Source organism: Sebastes fasciatus, chromosome 17 (genome assembly GCF_043250625.1).
Source record: "Sebastes fasciatus isolate fSebFas1 chromosome 17, fSebFas1.pri, whole genome shotgun sequence".
Classification (NCBI taxonomy): Eukaryota; Metazoa; Chordata; class Actinopteri; order Perciformes; family Sebastidae; genus Sebastes; species Sebastes fasciatus.
Window position 1 is genome coordinate 25,645,831 of NC_133811.1, and position 20,658 is coordinate 25,666,488.

The 20,658-nt window shown below is 40.9% G+C and overlaps 1 protein-coding gene across 2 annotated transcripts in view; it reads right to left on the minus strand.

The window, feature by feature from the left end:
* The window catches only part of nedd9 (neural precursor cell expressed, developmentally down-regulated 9), a 40,001-nt gene extending 36,351 nt beyond the window's left edge, over positions 1 to 3,650 (minus strand). Inside the window, exon 1 of one of the 2 annotated variants that reach the window (XM_074612595.1) lies at positions 3,594 to 3,650. Coding sequence is in view for 1 of the 2 variants with exons in the window: in XM_074612594.1 (XP_074468695.1) it covers positions 517 to 528 (12 nt within the window). In the remaining variant the exon portion in view is untranslated. Of the gene's footprint in view, positions 1 to 516; positions 748 to 3,593 lie in introns of those variants that run through there. The other variant, XM_074612594.1, reaches the window with a different exon arrangement.
* Positions 3,651 to 20,658: the final 17,008 nt, after the last annotated feature.

Consider the following 20,658-nt stretch of genomic DNA (forward strand, 5'->3'; position numbering starts at 1 on the left):
ACAATAAGGTAGAATGTGCTTTTTATTCTCACTAGGTGGCAACATGACTCTCAGTTTAGTCTTTTACAAGATCTTAACAGTCTTTGTAGGATCTGAAAAAAACATATTTCTGTATCTACTTCTACTTTTTTTTTATTTAAAGGGGTGAGGATGAGTAGGGTTGTAATGTTTCTACTCTATTTACGCCCCTGTCTGTCTGTCAGGTGGCAATAAACGTAGCTTAAAAGGCACAGATGATGCATTACAAAACAACTGAATGATTTATCCTACACAAAATGACATTTACACACATATATATATATAAACCACAAACATCCTCTCAGCAGTTTCCCTTTTTTTTTTTTTGATTTTTGAAACAAACCCGGATGCACTAATTTAAATAACTTATAATTACCACCATGAAGAAAAAAACTAAAGTTAGATAGAACCCGACTCTTCTATGAAGAATGTTTCAAATAGACATTTTGTAGCATTCATTACAAGAGAGAATGAAAGTATCGATTCCGCTTCACTTACTTTGTATTTCATCTTGCAGCTCTTCTCTCTCTCTCTGTGTGACTCCAGTAACAAAAAGTGAGTAAAAAATATCCTCTTTTACATGTGAAGAAGAAGCTGGAGAACTGGAGTGTTTTTCTGTGTGGTTAACCAGCCATCCAGAGATTATAGACGGAGAAAACAGTCTCTCTGAATCCGCTCCGCTTCTCTCTACTGCTCAACACCAGACTGCTCTGCAACCACATTGACTCTCGGACCAGCTCATTTGCATAAAGAGCCTCTGATTGGTCGAGAGGATCATTCTGTCCCCGCCCACTCCCCGGCGCTCCGTTACAAATCTGACGTCATTATCAGACTTCAATACAGCAGATTAACAACAGATATATTCTTATTAAAAAAATATATATTTTCTTTCAATGTTGGTTCAGTAAAGTCAAAAATATAAATTGATAGAGCAACATTATAAAAAGTGAAGGGATTTGTAAATTTGTAATTACTGTAAATCTACTGATATGTGCAATAACATATGCTGATCACTCTGTGCAATAATTATCTGATGCTGTGCAATAATTATATAATTATCTGACGGACACTTTGTGCAATAATCTGGCAAAACTGTCATCTCATCAATATACATATCGTATTTTTATATTTTATATATATTATATTCGGGCATCTAGTGAGGATGCCCCCTGGGCGCCTCCCTAGGGAGGTGTTCCAGGCACGACCAGCTGGGAGGAAGCCACGGGGAAGACCCAGGACTAGGTGGAGAGATTATATCTCCACGCTGTCCTGGGAACGCCTCGGGATCCCCCAGTCAGAGCTGGTTAATGTGGCCCGGGAAAGGGAAGTTTGGGGTCCACTGCTGGAGCTGTTGCCCCCGCGACCCGACCCCGGATAAGCGGTTGAAGATGGATGGATTGTATTATCTTTTACATTTTTCATATTTATATTGCACTGTCTCTTTTTTTATTGTATTATCTTTTCATTAGCACCTATGGGATTGTCACAATCTAATTTCGTCTTTTTTTTTCTTGTGACACTCGTCACGACTTTCAACGTGTTTTTCGTGCGTTTTCCTACGAATGCCCAGTAATACGTGATACGTTATTCTGAGGCAAGTTCTGCAGTTGAGGGGATTTATTTGCAGAAATGGAGTATAGGATTCAGAACTATGTTTTCATTAGTGTACAATCACAACTCCGTCTCACGGCAGTTCGTGAAATAGTCACGAAATGTAATCTACTGTATTTGATTCACGTACATAGACACAAATTTCCCTTTTTTTTCGTGACACTCGGCACGACTTTCAACAAAGAACAACGAACGAACAAAAGATCGACTTGGAACAACAGATATATTCTTATAAAAGTCCTGTTATCTATGTCCAACAATACATTTTGACTTTAGCTATGAAACCATATAGTACAACACGTTTAAGCTTTACAAGGTTTTTTGTTTAATTATTTTACTTTTATGATGTTGGTCCCCCTCCCCACCGCAATTTTTTTAACACATGATTTCACTGATTGCATATCAGGAAGTTCTTGTAGCTCTGTCGGCGTGTCGGCTGTTTTTCTGAGAAACAGTGAAGCCCTGAGCGTGAAGGAAGTGTGATTATGTAGCATTTTCTTCTGCACGGAAATGTGTCTGTTGGTTTAGAAGAAAATTACAACACTCAGCGACACAGCTTCACCAACACCATCATCCTGCGCTTCAATGAATAAATAATAATAAATACATAAGCAAATAAGTTTTCTCTGAGCTGTAGCCTCTCCTGTCGCATAAAAACAATGGCTGCACAAAAAAAAATAGTTATTTGTGATCTCTCTTTGGTGATGATCAACTTTTGGAATATAAGAGAGATACAGGTAAACACAGAGAAAATATGTAACCTGTATTTTCTTTTAAAAGACTATCATTGCTCCATCATAGGAAATGCTCTTCAGAATTAATTAGAGAAATCTATACTGAGCATGTAATTCACTGGTCTTGACAAATCCTTCTTTGAAAGTTAGCCCACAAAACTGCATCCGTTGGAGGTGTTTCCTACAATCTGAAAATGACGACCGTTGTTTAAACTATATCAATGATTACTACCTGGAACTGGTACAAGTTGTGTTTTTTACATTCTCAGTTTAATCAATTTAAAGTAGGGCTGTCAAAGTTAACACGATAGTAACGTGTTAACGCAAATTTGTTTTAACGCCACTAATTTCTTTAACGCATTAACGCAACTTGTGATTTTTTAGGTTTGTAGCGGGCTCAGTTTTGAAGCCAGAGAGAAGATACTGGTATCATATGAAACTAGAAAACCTAATGAAACATTGGTACCAACCACGTCATACTAGCTTGTTGTGAAGGAGGCTAAATAACGCTCCAAACTTACGGTAAACTTTGGCGAGGAAAAACTGGCATGGCCATTTTCAAAGGGGTCCCTTGACCTCTGACCTCAACATATGTGAATGTAAATGGGTTCTCTGGGTACCCACGAGTCTCCCCTTTACAGACATGCCCACTTTATAATAATCACATGCAGTTTGGGGCAAGTCATAGTCAAGTCAGCACACTGACACACTGACAGCTGTTGTTGCCTGTTGGGCTGCAGTTTGCCATGTTATGATTTGACCATATTGTTTTATGCTAAATGCAGTACCTGTGAGGGTTTCTGGACAATATTTGTCATTGTTTTGTGTTGTTAATTGATTACCAATAATAAATATATACATACATTTGCATAAAGCTAGCATATTTGTCCACTCCCATGTTGATAAGAGTATTAAATTCTTGACAAATCTCCCTTTAAGGTACATTTTGAACAGATTAAAAATGTGCTTTAAGAAGCTGGAACTGGAGAAAAAAGACAAATCAATTACCAAATTATCTGCAGTGGCAACGCGATTAAATATTTTAATCGATTGAAAGCCCTAATTTAAAGAAATTAATCACAAAGCACAATCCTAAATCAAAAATGATTTCAATCTCTCTGTACAACACAAAATAAATTCCCCAATCATTTTTTCATACATCACTTAAGTTATCATTTCTCTAAACCAGTGCAGGTTATTTTACATTATTTTACAGGTTATTTTACTTACAGGTTATCTTTAGTGCTCACCCTGACTTGTGTGAAGACGGCACAAACGATAGTAGAGATGTCACCTCTGCACGCTCAGCTCAGTATCTAACGGAGGTGACAAGAAAACACCCAAGCTGATCTCACACGAACAGGCGGGAAAGCCTTCGTCTCTTCTAACACCTCCTCAGCGCACACGGCTCGTCTCTGCAAAGTGTTGCACTCAAGATCTGCATGTCATGACACACAGAAACCCAATGTTATTTCATCAACATCTTGCACACATAAAGGCTTGATGTGGCTCTGTCTGTTTGTTATAGAGGCTGTTTTCTCTAAGTCTCCTGTAATTAGCTTGCCTCTCATGTGTTTCCGAATGCTCTAATTTGTGTAAGCTCATTTATCACGATCACAGGGACCCTATCGGTTCTCATTGTCCCCCTCTGAACAGTCACATCCTCAGATGAATGCCTCTTGTAAGGGCACTCAAAACACTCGTTTGTGTAATGTACACCGTGCCCAGCTGGAGCCCATTCTCTGGGCCACAAGTGGGTACTGGGGGGGCTATTCTTCTCCGTGTATGGCGTGTGATTATGTGCATGCGAGCACCTGTTTCCTATGACAAACGCAACTCCCTTTCACATCTGTTTATATCAGAGCTTTGGAAGAAAACAGCCTGAAATAAGCCCCGCGAAAAAAAAAAAAGGTTGTTTATCCCCTTTTCACAACATTTGGCCGGATTGAATGAGTCCATTAGTCTTCAATCTCTGGTGGCGAGTCATTTCGGCTGCTTTCAGCTCAAGGCCTGACATTATCAGCTCGTCGTTGGTAGGAATGAGAGATTTTGGAAAGCCTCTCGCAAGCTTGAGTTACAGCCCCAAATCCTCCTTTTGAATCTCAGCGGAGAAGTCAAACAATCACCGGCCAGGGGGAGATTTGTACTGGCATCTGAGCGGCGCGAGCCCCGGTTGCCTTGACAACTGCCACCGTGGCCGCAGCATTCGTGGATCTCACACCTACTGTATTACACGAGCAGAAAAGGCCCCCAGAGGTCTTTTCAGCGGTATTATGGCGCATTTCAGCGCGGAAATAGGCGGTAATAGTGCGAGTGAAAAATGAGCCGCCCGCCTTTCATCTCCGCCAGATGTCTGTGATGTTTGGGTTACATAAGAGCCCCCGCAGATCTGACCCCAGGTTTAACAGAGGGCAGAGCAGCCATACGTCTTCCATAAGTGGAGATCACAGGGCCTGCGTTGCCTGGAGCACAGCCCTGGGATCCTCGCCGCTGTCTCGGTGGACGGACAGAAGCAGGAGGCGCTGGTTGGACAACAGCTCCTCTGTTGCAGCAGGCCGGGAGCGGAGGTGGCCCCTCGCTGCTGCCTGTGAAACCCCGGCCCTCAAACTCTCGCAAACCAGCGCAGGCAGATTTATGGGGAGCAGCGCCCCTCCACCACCCTAAACTCCACAGCCTGCTCAGACAGACGAGGCCCCCCACTCGTCCTCGGTGTCTCCCTCTTTGTGCCCCTGTGACCTTGTGCAGCCTCGTGGCCGGGCAGCAACACAGAGGAATGCACAAAACACACAAGAGAAGAAGAAGAGAATATGAGTCTGACACACAGTTGGGGTCATGATGTTTTTCTGCCCTAAACTTTGAGTTGTTATGTCCCCACCCCCCCATAACATTAAATCTTTTTCTCACTTATCTCTCAAACTATTTGTCCATGCACATAGTTTTGGTTTTATAGACGGGTTTCTTGGAAAACCGCTTTGGCAGCCGGTCAGAAGATTGTAGTTTACCGTTGAAATCAACGTAGATTTCTCATTGTTTGTACATTCGTGTTGACTATACTAGACTCCTGCAGAGTCCGACCACCAGATACCATTATCATATGATGTATTAGTATGACATTTGTTTATTATTATCACCTGTTATGAAATGGGTAACATTAGATCTGACATAAGTGTGATTTGACTTGGGGGACCAGTCTCTGTTTGGTTGACACTCCGGTCGGAGTTCAAGTTATGTGATGGACGCCGACAGACATTTTTTCGTTAGCGCCTCCTCAACATGTATCACGTTAATATAAAACTGTAGCTCTTTGTATGTCAGGCAGGTGACCAATAACATTAGACCTCGGACGGCTCTCTATTTAATAGCGTGTTGCTGGTTGCTAGCTTACATTAGCGGTTAACCCGCAGTCAAAAACGTAACGCCAAAAGTCAATACAGTATTGCTGGAAAAGTCCGATTCCAAATTTAAACAAACGTTAGCTAACGTTAGCTTCCACGGCCGCTTGTTGTGACCGCGGGGGAGGAGGAGCGACTGCCCCGGTAGAATGTAAAGTAACGTTACGGCGTACCGGAGTGAGCTTTCCCTCGCCATAGTTGCGTAACGTTACAGCATTTTAGAGCCGGAACAAAGTATTGCATCACTTTTAAGTTTGAAGGTAGAGTCCCTAAATATATATAAATATTTATATTAGAGTGTGGGTCGATCACCCTGTTGTTGATCTGTTCATTTTTATCGATCTGTGGAGCATGACAGCTCGCCATGACTGCCCGCTGCTTTGCTAGCGCTGTGTGACTAGAATGGATTCATAATCTCCTTCTGTCTCCTCTGAATATTAAACATTTTCAATCCATCTTTTCTGCGGTTGGTCCTCGTCACCTCTGCTTTGGAGCTTGGCTCTGCTAGACATGCCGTGCTCTCTGCCACATTGTTGCGCCCGCGCATCTCTGTGATGACGTCGCTCAGAAACCCGTCTTTATTTGTTCTCAGATATCCGTCACTCAGATTTCTGCCATTACCTAAAATACAACGGAGATAGAAAAATTACATTTAGCAATTCAGCAGCAACATCTCTGTTCACAGAAAAGCATCTCATCATTCTGATTATAATCCACAGCCATGAACAGATTTCATTTTTTACTGTAGGAAGCTCGTTCTGTGGATTATCCAGAGTAACAGGGACAATTCTGCAAATCCTTTATTATGTTCAATGAAATCATTTTCACATTGAATGACAAGGTTTTCTAAGCAACTATGCTGGTTAGGGAAAAGTCCTGGTTATGACAAAGTAACTATGGGGTGCGGTTGAAGTTAGCCACATCATTTGGTTAAGGTTAGGAAAACAATGTGGTTATGGTTACTAAAAAAACATGGTACACAAACTCTGCATGCTGCAAGAACGGCAGACGTGCCACACCACCAGCCACCACCCCGACCTCCACACCTTAATGACACACTACTACTACGATTAGCTCTGCACTTTGGCATTGGTCATAACTTGGGAGGCGCTTCAATGCTGTTAGCAACACAAACCAAATATTATTCACCTTCATTGTACTTGATTGGAGGCAGAAATCTCAAAGACACACATGTAAAAACACATAAAACCAAATCTAACGGCATGCCTCTTAAGGTAAAAGAGAAAATAGTCTTTTTCATAAGTTATGGGTGAATCAACCTATATATTGGGAAAAAAACAACCAAGCAAACTTAAACCTTCACTGTCGACATTTGGAGCTGACACATTCTCATCGTTGCACCTGAGACAGAAAAGAAAAGACAACATGTGGTTACGCAACTGGGACCGGTCTTATCCTCCCTCATACTGTTTACTTTTCCTCCTCTCATAAATTATGAGTACTTCTGACAAAACACTGCTGCCCTCTGCTTTTTTTAAACCGCAGACTTGCTTCAGGTATTTATTTTTCTTGTCTTGTTCTTTGGAAGAAGGAGTGATGTAGAGGTGCGGCCGTGATGGCGTGGAAAAATTGATCTCAAACACTACATCCTCAAAGTGTCACTGTCTGAATCGGTAGCTCATGGTACACTTAAACTGGCAGTATGTTACAATGAAAGATCGCGAAATCCACGGAAACAATCATAATGTAATAACTCTATTACAATATTAACCTCATTCAGTTTAAACCAGCAACAGTCTGAAGGCCGTCAAAAAAAAGAGGTTTTCTCGTACAAGTCAATTTGGTGCCTCGGAACCAAGACCCTGACTTTAGTGGATCATAACATATCGGGTGTGGAATTAACCGACAGCTAACCAAGCTCTCTCAAAACGCCTACACCCACACCTCTAAAGATTACTGGTTAACACTGAAGTCCATTCCCAAACACAAATGTGAAAACAACAATTTTGTTTTGCTTTTGCTTTTGCTTCCAGTCTCTATGCTAAATTGGGCTGATTGTTTCCTGGCTTCAGCTCCTTTGACATCAATCTTCTCATCTAACTCTGCAAGAAAGTGAATAATGCCTATTTCCCAGAATAGTTTAACTTTTCCTTTCAAGGTCCTAAATGCAAAATTGGGAGCATTTCTATAACCTCTGCTTGGCTCTCAACATGGCAGCATTGCAGCTAACGGTGCTAATGGTGCTAACAGCGAAAACAACAGCAACAGTGCTGACAGAGCTAACAGTGTTAAGCTTGGGGGGAACCGGAGGGTGGATGCTACTCTTCCGCAACAGCGCCAAAGAGTATAGAAGCAAAGAGTCAAAACTCCGCCGCCATTTTGGACTGAAAACGCTTATTTTGTTTTCAACACAGGTAATTTCCGTAGAATATGACAATAGAATAGAAATAATTTTGTTTTACTTTTGTACGGCACTTTTTAGGCGGACGTTTTTCTGGCGTCTGGTAGTCGCTTTAAGTCAAAAATGGTGGTAGTGTAACTTTGCTGCTGGGCGCTGGCATTGCAATGGAACAAACTATTGACTTTCACTTCTTGGCAACATACGTTCTTTGATGGTGCCTGTGCCGTAACCGCCATATGAGCGCAGTACAAAGCGGCGGCCGCTCACATGCACGACTTGCACTAAACTCCTTTATATCTTTACATACCAAATAGTTGTTTGATGCTATATTAATACTCTGGACATCGTATAGAGCACCTTTAACAACAACAAACAGAGTCACTGACTACAAATCTTTGTATTAAGCTGGATGAAACGATGCGATTTAAATGATCTGATGGTTTCCACCTCCAAACCGCTCTCTCTGCTCACATTATGTGCTGTGCTTAACGTCCTCAGTCACACTGCTCAAACATTACAGTAGATTGATTCCCTTCTGCATCATTAGCTGAATCAACCACACATCAGAGGAAACAGTCCCAGCACTATAAGCTCCGTAGCCTTTAGCAACCGCTCCAAGACTCCAGTTTGACCAACCTCACTAATATGAAGGGTTTCATTTACGTCTGATTGTCACAGTTGTATTTCAATGACCTGAATAGCTCCTTGTGCGCGGCTAAAAGCTTTGCTTTATTTGGCCTTCAGCTTGGCAGCGATATAAGTGATCCACGGTCGTTGAAAAACAAGGCCATAAAAGTCTGAATTAGACTTAGATTGTGCTGCACACGTAAACGCTCACTGTGAACGTGAATTACTCTTAACTGGATGCCAAGGCCATCTTTTAAAATCCACAGTTCAATGTTCAGGTTTTTTTTTTTATCCCTCTCACTTGTTCATTCTCCGTACATTGCCCGGGCACACCTTCCCCTGTGAGTAATTTGCCTCTGGATTGGTCTTGTATTCTGCTGCAGAGCCAACTGTTCATCATCCTGTCACCAGCTACTGCAGGATAATGCTTCAGTGTCAAGAGCAGTTTTAAAATTCAGACGACATACTAGATCCCCGCGTACAGCAGAGCTTTATTAGTGGAAACAAGAGAGGTGAAAAATAGCTTTTCTCCACTTTAAATTGCGAGGACACCGAGGTCATACATATGATATCGACACCAATATAGGCTCGGGTCTTGCTCCCAATCATCCATTCCACTGAACATTAAGCCGGTATATGTGTCACTCAATCTACAGCAGGAGAAGACTTCTCATCTCTAAGTCAGTATACAGCCAGGGATATCTTCAGTCAGACATTGGGGGGGACATATACACATATACTGTATATACACACACACACACACACATATGTGTCTGTATATCAACACAGCATTAAAGCAGCAGTAGGCAGAATATTTTTGGCATCATTGGGCAAAAAATCCATAATAGCCTTTCAGCATATTGTAATTCAAGTGTTCTGGGAGATAACTAGACTTCTGCACCTCCTCATGGCTCTGTTTTCAGGCTTTAACAAATCTAGCCCGTGATGGGAGACTTTGGCCAATCACAGGTCATTTCAGAGAGAGAGCGTTCCTATTGGCTGTTCATTCAACGGAGGCAGCTGTCAATCACTCGCAAACTCCGGTAGCAGCGCTGATCAAATATGAATCAACATACGGTTACTGTAATGTCTATTTCTCGTGTAAAATGTTTTCAGAAACATCTTGACGTGTAGCTGTAAAATGAGAAAGTTTGTTCCGACTGGTGGGGGGTGCTTGGTATTTCCTCAACTGATCTCAACATGGTGGCCGGGTCACAAACTATTTTAACAATTCAGTTTCATTCACAGTGTTAAACACATAAACTGTATATAAGAAGTGGACGTAGTCACCGTGATGTCACCCATCGGTTTGTTATACTGGTTGCCGTTTTGAAGCCTCGAGTTCGGCATTTTGGCCCTCGCCAACTTGTTTTTTTGCAACCAGAAGTGACACGAGAGGGCGGAGCACAACCGAACTCGAATAAGACATTTTCAGGCGACCAAAAAGGTTATAATTATCTTTGATGAACTTAAAACACACTGTGAAAGGGTTAAAGTTGTAAGATGTAAACATGGACAACTCCCAGACTGGACAATGCCGTGGTAGCGACCTGTCAATCACAAGGTAGCCCCGCCCTAAAGCATGCCCTGCTTTATGGTCTATTTGACTCTAAATGGGACCATAATTTACTAAATGAACATCATGCTGTATTGAAGAAGACTTGAAACTAGTGATTGAGACCATAAACTCATGTTTAAAATGTTTACTGAGGTAATAAATCAAGAGAGAAGTAGGCTCATTTTCTCATAGACTTCTATACAATCAGACTTCTTTTTGCAACCAGAGGAGTCGCCCCCTGCTGGCTATTAGAAAGAATGCAGGTTTAAGACACTTCCGCGTTGACTTCACTTCTCAGATCCGGAGGCTGCCCACTGTTTAAACAACATCCAGTTAAAAATCTATTCAAATCAACACATTTTGAACATGATGGCTGGTGTGGATGAAGGTACTTGAGTTGATGTAAGGGGGCTTCGGGGGGGACGTCACACAGTAAAGGTTGGAAGGAGGTGTAGGATTTAGAGTCTGGGCTGTGATTTGAGGGTGCTGATGCCTGATAACGTGTTGACACTCACATTTCTGCTGCGAGATGCTTCTCCGCCTGGTTGGAAGCATGATAAGACCTCTGGTTGGCAAGGTGACAGACTGAGCGTATTGACCCCCTCTGCTGCGTCTGATTGGAGGGTTGCATGTATGTGTGTTTACTGTATGTGGTGTGTCACAGGGATGTGTGAGCACACGCAGCTTTAATCAGGCCACTAATCCTGGGGCGCTTTAAAGCTGCAGCATTGTGGGAGTGAAATGAGACACTTTAAGCCGAGCATGAGACGATGAAGCTGTTTTTTTTTGTCTGTAAAGAGAGGCGGCAATGAACCATTATTTTCATCAGTCGGTTATTTTTCTGATTAATCAATGAAATGTTTAGTCTTGTTATGAGCCCAGGTCGGTCTAGAAGAAAGGGGACTAACATAACGCCATGAGAAGAATATGAATACTTGGATTGTTAATCTTTCATTGCCAAATACAGAAGCTTAAAAACGTATTATTTGGGGATCTTTCGTCAATTTTTGGCGTGCTGCTGTAAACAACGCTGATGAAAGCAGTGAGAGTCAACCCAAACAGTAAAACTGTGGGCTGTAAAACCAAAACAACTGAAGGTGCTAAAACGCTCCATAGAGCTGAAGGGAATAGCAGAGTCTGGTGATAATAATAACTAATGAACCCGAGCCAGTGAAACCAAAACAAAAAAAAACTAACAAAACTATCTAAAGATTAAAGTAATAATAATGGTTTGAGGTAGCAAAACGCTACAAAGTAAAGCTGTCATCAATTAAAATATTGAATCGCGATCAATCACATGTGTCCATATTTAATCACGATTAATCGCAAATTAATTGCACATTTTTTATCTGTTGAAAATGTACCTTAAAGGGAGATTTGTCAAGTATTTAATACTCTTATCAACATGGGAGTGGGCAAATATTCTGCTTTATGCAAATGCATGTATATATTTATTATTGGAAATCAATTAACAACACAAAACAATGATAAATATATATCACAGGTACTGCATTCAGCGTAAAAAATATGTTCAAATCATAACATCAGTGTGCTGACTTGACTATGACTTGCCCCAAACTGCATGTGATTATCATAAAGTGGTCATGTCTGTAAAGGGGAGACTCGTGGGTACCCATAGAACCCATTTTCATTCACAGATCTGGAGGTCAAAGGTCAAGAGACCCCTTTGAAAATGGCCATGCCAGTTTTTCCTCTCCAAAATTTGGAGCGTTATTTAGCCTCCTTTGTGCCAAGCTAGTATAATATGGTAACAGGATTCCTGTAAATGGATTCATTAGGTTTTTCTAGTTTCATAGGATGCCAGTATCTTCACTGTACAACCTAAAAATCGCAAGTTGCGTTAATGTGTTAAAGAAATTAGTAGCGTTAAAATGAATTTACATAAACGCGTTATCGCGTCAAATTTAACAGGTCTACATAAAAGCGATAAAAAATGGCAGAGAATAGTGTTTAAAAAAGGCCATCACAATCACTGCATTGAGACCTACAGTGTTCAGAACTAAATAAAAAGGACATCATTCATATGATTAATTTCATGAATAAATTAAATCAATGAAATAATCCAATACGTTAAAAACAAAAACTCAGCTTGATATTATGAAATGTTATTTTTTCTTACTTCTTCTTCTTCTTTTCACAATAACAGATTTCTTTCCTTCTCGTAGTTTTTATTTCAAAATGTCTGTTTTTTTTGGTGAAAGTTTTTATTCTTATTTCACAAAGACTGTTTCATGTCATATTGCCACTTTTCATCACAAAGTCTTTGTCTGTCAACCAGGAGAAACGGGGCCGAGCCAGCGATGCTACTGGCTCTGGCTTTGGTCTGACTGAGCTGAGTATTTCTGATTTTGTCCAACCAACACAGTAGAAAACCCCAAAATATGAATTTTAAATAATATAAAACAGAGAAAAGCTGCAAATCCTCACATTTGAGGAGTTGGAACAAAATAATGTTTGACATCTTTGTTTTAAATGACCTAAAACAATTAATCTATTGTTGAAATTGATGATTAATTATGTGTTGATGGACGAGTCTTAGATCACCACTTATCACTGATTCAAAGTGAAGTTTCAGAAGATAAGACTTCTTTCTTTTCATACAGAACAAACCCTCATGACACATTATATCAACACCTATATTCTGTGTTTATAATCTCATGTGCAGACAAGTCAGTCTGATCAGATCACATTCAATTTCAGCTCACACTTCTTCCTCTCCTCTATCTACAACAATCCTGTGCTTTTTGCTTTCCCTTTATTCAAATGTGTGCCAGAGATTTATCTGCCCGTGTGATGGATCCAGCACATTTGGACGGTTACTTTGTGGAGTGAGCTGTCCGGGGGCTTTGAAACAAAGCATGGAGAGAAAAACACATCGCGGTTTCTGGCTTTGCTCTGCTGGTTATTTATGGAGAGGATCCATCCATCCTTTTTGTGCTCTGCGGGCAGGTTCGATGCGGGTGGGAATTCTGGGAAGTGAAGGATCTAAACGAGGCAACAACCCCCCCCAAAAAACACGGTTGGTGGACGGTGAGGACCGCCAGTGCCTCCGGCTTTCAAAACACGGTGCTTCCAGAGTGCACTCACGTTTAAATATGCACAAAAACAAACCCCGTTTTAAGAGGGATTCCTGACCTTTTGACTCCACCTCCGGTCCTGTTGCTCACCTTTTTGTTTGCCAGACAAAAGACTCTCTGCCGACTGACCTACTTTTAGCTTCTTCTGTCTGCACTGTACACATTAACCTTTTCTCCCTCCTGCTTTATTTAGCCAGCACTTCTCATGTTCACTGGCTTCGCTCCTCTCTGTTTTCATACCTGCATGTAAATGTTTTCTTAACTTAATCCAACCGAAACACAAAGCACAATCACACCAGAAGAGGTTGAGCAAATATGTGAATATACGCAGGAAGGAAAGTCAGTGATACAATACCAGCCATCCGTGCTGGGCTCTTTGTGTGTTGGAGAGAGTGTGCTTCTGGTATGGCTGGCGGTGCATTGGAAATGGGGTTCTGGTTTCCTGCATACCCTGCTGACTGAGATGAATGGGTGTAGTGTGGGTTGTTTCTTAATGAACTCATAGCAGGGTGTAGTCTGGGCTGGCGGATTGCTCAACACCAAAGTCTGGAGCGCTACAAATCTAATTGTGGCTCTGGAGAACAAGCTCTGACTGCTCTGATTGCTCTCTGGTCGCCGTTGTCAGGATGCGGAGCTCTGCCCGGTATCTGCGGCCGAAAGAGTAAAGCGAGTGCTTGGCATTACGTCTGGATTTGGTGTTTTGGCACTGTGGGTGGACGAGACGTGATGGGACATCTCTGGTGTTGTCGATACTGTGTTTGTTCAATGTGAGATGGAAACAAACAGATTACATCAGCGAGCTGGAGGCTTTGAAAGCATGTCTGGAAACACCCTGGAGGTCACACGACAGCGGCTACACGTATCTGTTAAGCAACAAAAATGGAAAAAGAAAAGTTTTCTGAAAGCAAGATTAAGAGTCAACAGCAATCAGTGAAAGTACCTAAGTAGGCCTATATTTATTCAAGTACTGTACTTAAGAACTATTTTGAGGTACCTTTGATCGAATTTTTCCATTTAATGCTACTTTCCACAGCATTTATTAGGCTGTCAAAGTTAACTCGATAATAACACGTTAACACAAATTCGTTTTAACGCCACTAATTTCTTTAAAGCATTAACGCAACCTGCAATGTTTAGGTTGTAGCAGGCTCAGTATTAAAGCTAAAGTGAAGATGCTGGTATCATATGAAACTAGAAAACCTAAAGAATCCATTGTTACCAACCATATTATTCTAGCTTGGCGCGAAGGAGGTTAAATAACGCTAACTAAAACGTATGCTAAATTTGGCAAGGAGAAACTGGTATGGACATTTTCACAGGGGTCCCTTGACCTCTGATCTCAAGATATGTGAATGAAAATGGGTTCGGTGAACTACGGTGGCCGATGCAAAAATGTGAATGGCCTTATCTAGAGCTGGTCTTTGGTTTGTCCGTTCTGGGCTACTGTAGAAACATGGCGGCCAGCTCTGTGTTCAGACCATAGAGTCTATATAAGAAGTGGACGTAGTCAGCGTGACGTCACCCATCCTCGAATTTGGAATTTTGTCCGTCGCCATCTCGGTTATTAGCAATCAGAAGTAACACGAGAGGGTGGAGCTAAGTACAACCGAACGCTGAATAAGACATTTTTAGTCGACCGAAGTATTAAAATCAACTTTCATGAGCTGAGTTCTTCTAAGACAGAAACAAAACATGGACAACTCCCAGATTGGACAACGCCGTGGTAGCGACCTGTCAATCACAAGGTAGCCACGCCCTAAAGCATCCCCTGCTTTATGATCTATTTGACTCTAAATGGGACCATAAGACTTGAAACTAGTGATTGAGACCATAAACTCATGTTTACAATGTTTACTGAGGTAATAAATCAAGTGAGAAGTAGGCTCATTTTCTCATAGACTTCTATACAATCAGACTTCTTTTTGCAACCAGAGGAGTCGCCCCCTGCTGGCTGTTAGAAAGAATGCAAGTTTAAGGCACTTCAGCATTGGCTTCACTTTTCAGAACCGGAGGTTGAAGCCTGGTCACTCCCCACCTCTCTCTCTTTTCAGTTCTTTACTGTCTGCTCTCTCATAAAGGCAATCAAAATGTCCAAAAAACATACTTGACTTTAGCTCAACCCTTATTTTTCTGTACTAACATTGAAACTTTTTCTAGCAAAACAATCATTTTAATTGGTTTTGTTTCAAGGCTAACAATCCAACTAACTTGACAATGTTAAATTGTGACAACAAGGGAATGGATATCCTGCATCTGAGTTTTACTGAAGGAAGATATTCCATGCATGTTCCCTTTCTGACCTCCGTTTATGTTTTTGTGCGAGTGACTGCCATGAAAACATTCATCCACAAGCCACTAGCACATTAGCTAGCATACAAAACAGATGTTTACAACAAGGCAGTGATTGTTAGCACACAATAATCAATCTGATGTTCCAGTGAGGAAAACCTCAGCGTCTGCACGGATATACAAAACAAGTTTTTTTCAAGACGTCCGAGTTTTATATTTAGAAAGTCAATCAGCTGAGGGGCCTCCGATAGGTCGACCATCACCTGGAAGTCCTCCGCTTTCTGTTTCTCTCTCTGTCTGACTCAAACGCAGCCAAACCTGTGGTCAGCGGTCTGATCCAGTTTCTGCTCTCGGCCATCCGGAGTGGTTTCGTCTCAATGTCACGTCCCCCCCGTGCAGTCAGAGTCAATCTGAATACAGGCAGCCACACATACAGTAGTTATACACAGACTGAATATTTCTAGTTTCAGTTGGAGAGTTGAGCAACGTCGCCGCTCTGAAAAACACTTTTTACCTGATTTCTTTTGTCGCTTTTTACTTTCTCATATTTTTAATTTGACTAAAGCAAAACCAACAAAGTGGAACAGTTTGTTCTTTTGACTTCAGGACATCAGGAGTGTTAAAGGTTCTGTGTGCCTGTGAGCGTGCCCCACTGGCTCGATCACAGCCGCCGCTCTGAACTGCTCTCATGCGATAATAAATATGATCTCATACATTTTGGCGAGGAAAAACATGGCCATTTTCAAAGGGGTCCCTTGACCTCTGACCTCAAGATATGTGAATGTAAATGGGTTCTATGGGTACCCACGAGTCTCCCCTTTACAGACATGCCCACTTTATGATAATCACATGCAGTTTGGGGCAAGTCATAGTCAAGTCAGCACACTGACACACTGACAGCTGTTGTTGCCTGTTGGGCTGCAGTTTACCATGTTATGATTTGAGCATATTGTTTTATGCTAAATGCAGTACCTGTGAGGGTTTCTGGACAATATTTATCATTGTTTTGTGTTGTTAATTGATTTCCAATAATAAATATATACATACATTTGCATAAAGCAGCATATTTGCCCACTCCCATGTTGATAAGAGTATTAAATACGTGACAAATTTCCCGTTAAGGTACATTAGAAACAGATAAAAATGTAAGATTAATTTGCGGTTAATCGCGATTAAGTATGGACACTAATGTGATTGATCACGATTAAGTATTTTAATTGATTGGCAGCCTTACTTTGTAGCGTTTTGCTACCTCAAACCATTATTATTACTTTAATCTATAGATAGTTTAGTTATTTATTTTTTTTTAGCTTCACTGGCTTGGGTTCATTAGTTATTATTATCACCAGACTGCCATTCCCTTCAGCTCTACGGAGCGTTTTAGCGCCTTTAAGCTCGTTGTTTTGGTTTTACAGCCCACAGTTTTACTGTTTAGGTTCACTCTCACTGCTTTCATCAGCGTTGTTTACAGCAGCACGCCAAAAATTGCCGAAAGATCCCCAATTAATGCGGTTTTAAGCTTTTGTATTTGGCAATGATGAATTAACTTAATCAAACTATTCATATTCTTCACATGGCTTTATGTTACTTTCCTTGAGTTTGAATGACAGCCCTAGTTTTTATATATATGCTTTGTGCAAACTATGAATCATTACCAAAATAAAAATAGCTTTCATAACAAGTCACCACAATCACATTTTTCTAATTTCTTTCCCATAAGAAATACCAAACTATCCGTTTACAGAACGAATGCTCGTCAGGTTTCTGCACCCTCACATGGAACGGAAAACATTTCCAGAAACTTTTACCACCTCAGATTGATGCTGTGTTCAGATTTCCAGGCAACAGATGCTGAAGAGGAGACAAAGCAGCAGATGAGAAACCCATTTGGTGAAAGAATGCGCCGAAAGGGGCTCGGTGCCTGACTCAACCGGCCATTTGTTTTCGCTATTGAGTTCATGCGGGCGCAGGAACTTCTAAGTGATGTTTATATTTGTATTCCTCTGGCTTGCTGGAGTTTCTAATGTGGGTGAAAAAAATGGGCCTCGCTATAAATCATTTCATATTCCAAAGTCATGAAGGAAACAACTGGAGCTTGAGTCAGAGACGTGATATGTTGTGATCCTGGGAAATGCTGTTTTGTTGTGCATGAAATACAGCGTGTGGAAATCTAAATCATGTGCCATTTGGTTTGTATTTTTAGCCAAAGCTCATTTCAGCTCAACGACTATAAAGTATGTTATAAGGTTACAGTTTTTTGTGATGAAAAAGCTGCATAAAAAAGACACAAAAGGAACAAACAGCCAACCTTTTGTCTGAGCCATCTGGTTTCCACTAACTGGTGGTGATGGTGATGGTGATGGTGATGGTGATGGTGATGGTGATGGTGATGGTGATGGTGATGGTGATGGTGATGGTGATGGTGATGGTGATGGTGAGGTTATTGCAGTGCAGATTTCCCTGTTTAGCTGAAAATATGGATTCCTCATCCGCCGCTAACTGGGGCTAAACCAATTCCACCAGAGCCGGTTCCCCGAGCGGACGTCTGGAATGAAAACAGGGCAGGATACCGACTCCGCCATCCGCTGTAGGGGATCCAGCTCCAATCCTGACCTGATATAACCTGCCTGGATGAAGCCCCCCCGAGGCTGCTGAACTGAGCTCCGGCATCCCGGCTTCACCCACTTACCGAGACCACATTTCATCTCGTTATACACACCGACTGTGAGGAGGCCACGTTACGCTTTAAGCGAAGACGAGACGGATGTTTGTTTGTGAGCGAGAAGGAGTCACGAGGGCACACTAACGAAACCTCTAGAAGACTGCTGGATGTTTAGATTGAAAAGACAACAATCTATATTTACTATATATGTGCTTTTTATTGGATTGTATGAGACCATGTAGCTTTCTAATAATAAACTCCTTTAAGAAAACAAACTTCAGTGCCTCTTTTCAGTCAACCACAATCAGGTGCAAATGCTGGTCCACACATTGTACATTTTATTAATCAAAAGTAGGGCTGTCAATCAATTAAAATATTGAATCACGATTAATCGCATGATTGTCCATAATTAATTGCGATTAATTGCAAAAAAATTACACTTTTTTTAATCTGTTCAAAATGTACCTTAAAGGGAGATTTCTCAAGTATTTAATACTCTTATCAACAAGGGAGTGGACAAATATGCTGTTTTATGCAAAATATATGTATATATTTATTATTGGAAATCAATTAACAACAAAAAACAATGACACATATTGTCCAGAAACCCTCACAGGTACTGCATTAAGCATAAAAATAAGCTGGGAGTATTGTGCCTGTATGTAAAGTCAAAAAGGCGTATGAATGCCACGATAATATGCAAGGCATATTCTGTATCTCAACAAACTACTAAAGACACAACATGCTGCTGTGAATAGAACGACTCATAGAGCATCAAATGTGTTTTAATCCGCAGCTGAAAATAGTCCCCCAAAAACACATTATTTTTTTTTTATGTTTCTTTTGCCGTCTTCATTTTGTCTGGTGTTTTTTTTAATTGACTTGATTGTATTTGCAGTTCTTTTAGTATCATGGAGACCTGGAGCGTATACTGCTTCGCTGATTGCTGCTTCATTCATGCCTCACAATCACCGGCTCATTCTTCAGCTGCTTGGCCTCCAGCTGATTTGTAACGTCCAATCATATTCAGTCAGATTCTTTGAAAGAGCAGAGCCTTTCCCACAACTACGTTTTGCTATAAATCAGGGGTGTCAAACATACGGCCAGAGGGCCAGAACTGGCCTGCCAAAGGGTCCAATACGGCCCACTGATGACTTTGCAAAGAGTAAAAAGAAGAGAAGTAGAGAAGAGAAGTATGAGAAGTATGAGATTTTTATTTTTCAAGCCTCACTTTTGAGATACTTTGTTACATTTATGGCATTTTATGGGAATTATGTCAAAATTTAAGTAAAAAAAGTCAAAATTTTGAAAGAGAAAGCCAAAGTTATCGATATTAAGTCAAATTTATGACTTTTTAAGTCAGAATAACGTCCTTTCACACCACAACTATGAGATACTAGTAAGAATTATCATAGGAAGTCATAATTAATTATGAGAATTAAGTTAAACTTGACTTGACTTAAACTCGGGGGAGTCAAACTTAAGAGATACGACTCAAAGTTATGAATCTTAAATGTCAAAAGAATGAGATTTAAATTTTTCAAGTCACAATTTTGAGATACTTTGTCACATCTATGACATTTTATGGGAATTATGTCCAAATTTAAGTTTAAAAAAAAGTAAATATTTTGACATAGTAAGCCAAAGTTATGAGACTTTAAGTCAAAATGAATCATTAATTCCAATTTTGCAATAAAATGAACTTCTGTTCCTAATTTGAGGTGGATGTTTTCCAGTAAATGTGAATATTTTCAGGATGTACTTGTACTTCTTTACACTAACATGAAGGGAAAATGTGGAGATGTGGTTATTTATAGGTTACTATGCAATGGTTTTACTGGTCCTACCCACTGGACATCAAACTGGTCTGTATGTGGCACCCCACCTTTTGCTATAAATAGTCCGTTTCTTGACATAAGTGATTGAAATCCATTTAATTGTCTTATGTTATAATGTCACACAAATACACTTTTCATTTGCTGGTTCGCAGCACCTTCCCTACATCCGTCTCATGAAGCCGGTGTTGTTGTTTGGACTAGCCGGCGGACCAGCCCATGTTATGTTTATCTCGTTGGTCTGCTTGGCACTTTGGAACAATAGACAGTTTATCAGCAGAATTTCCTATTCTCATATTATGCAATTGTGCAGCTGGATGTGGCCACGTCCTGTTATAACAGGCAGCCTGGCGAGCCCCTTCTCTCACTTATCGCTGCCATCCATCGCCTGTTTTTCAGCCTGCAGGGGCGTTTACGGTAAATCACTGTCACACTGAGGCTGGATTCGTCTGTCATTTGGGATACAACATTC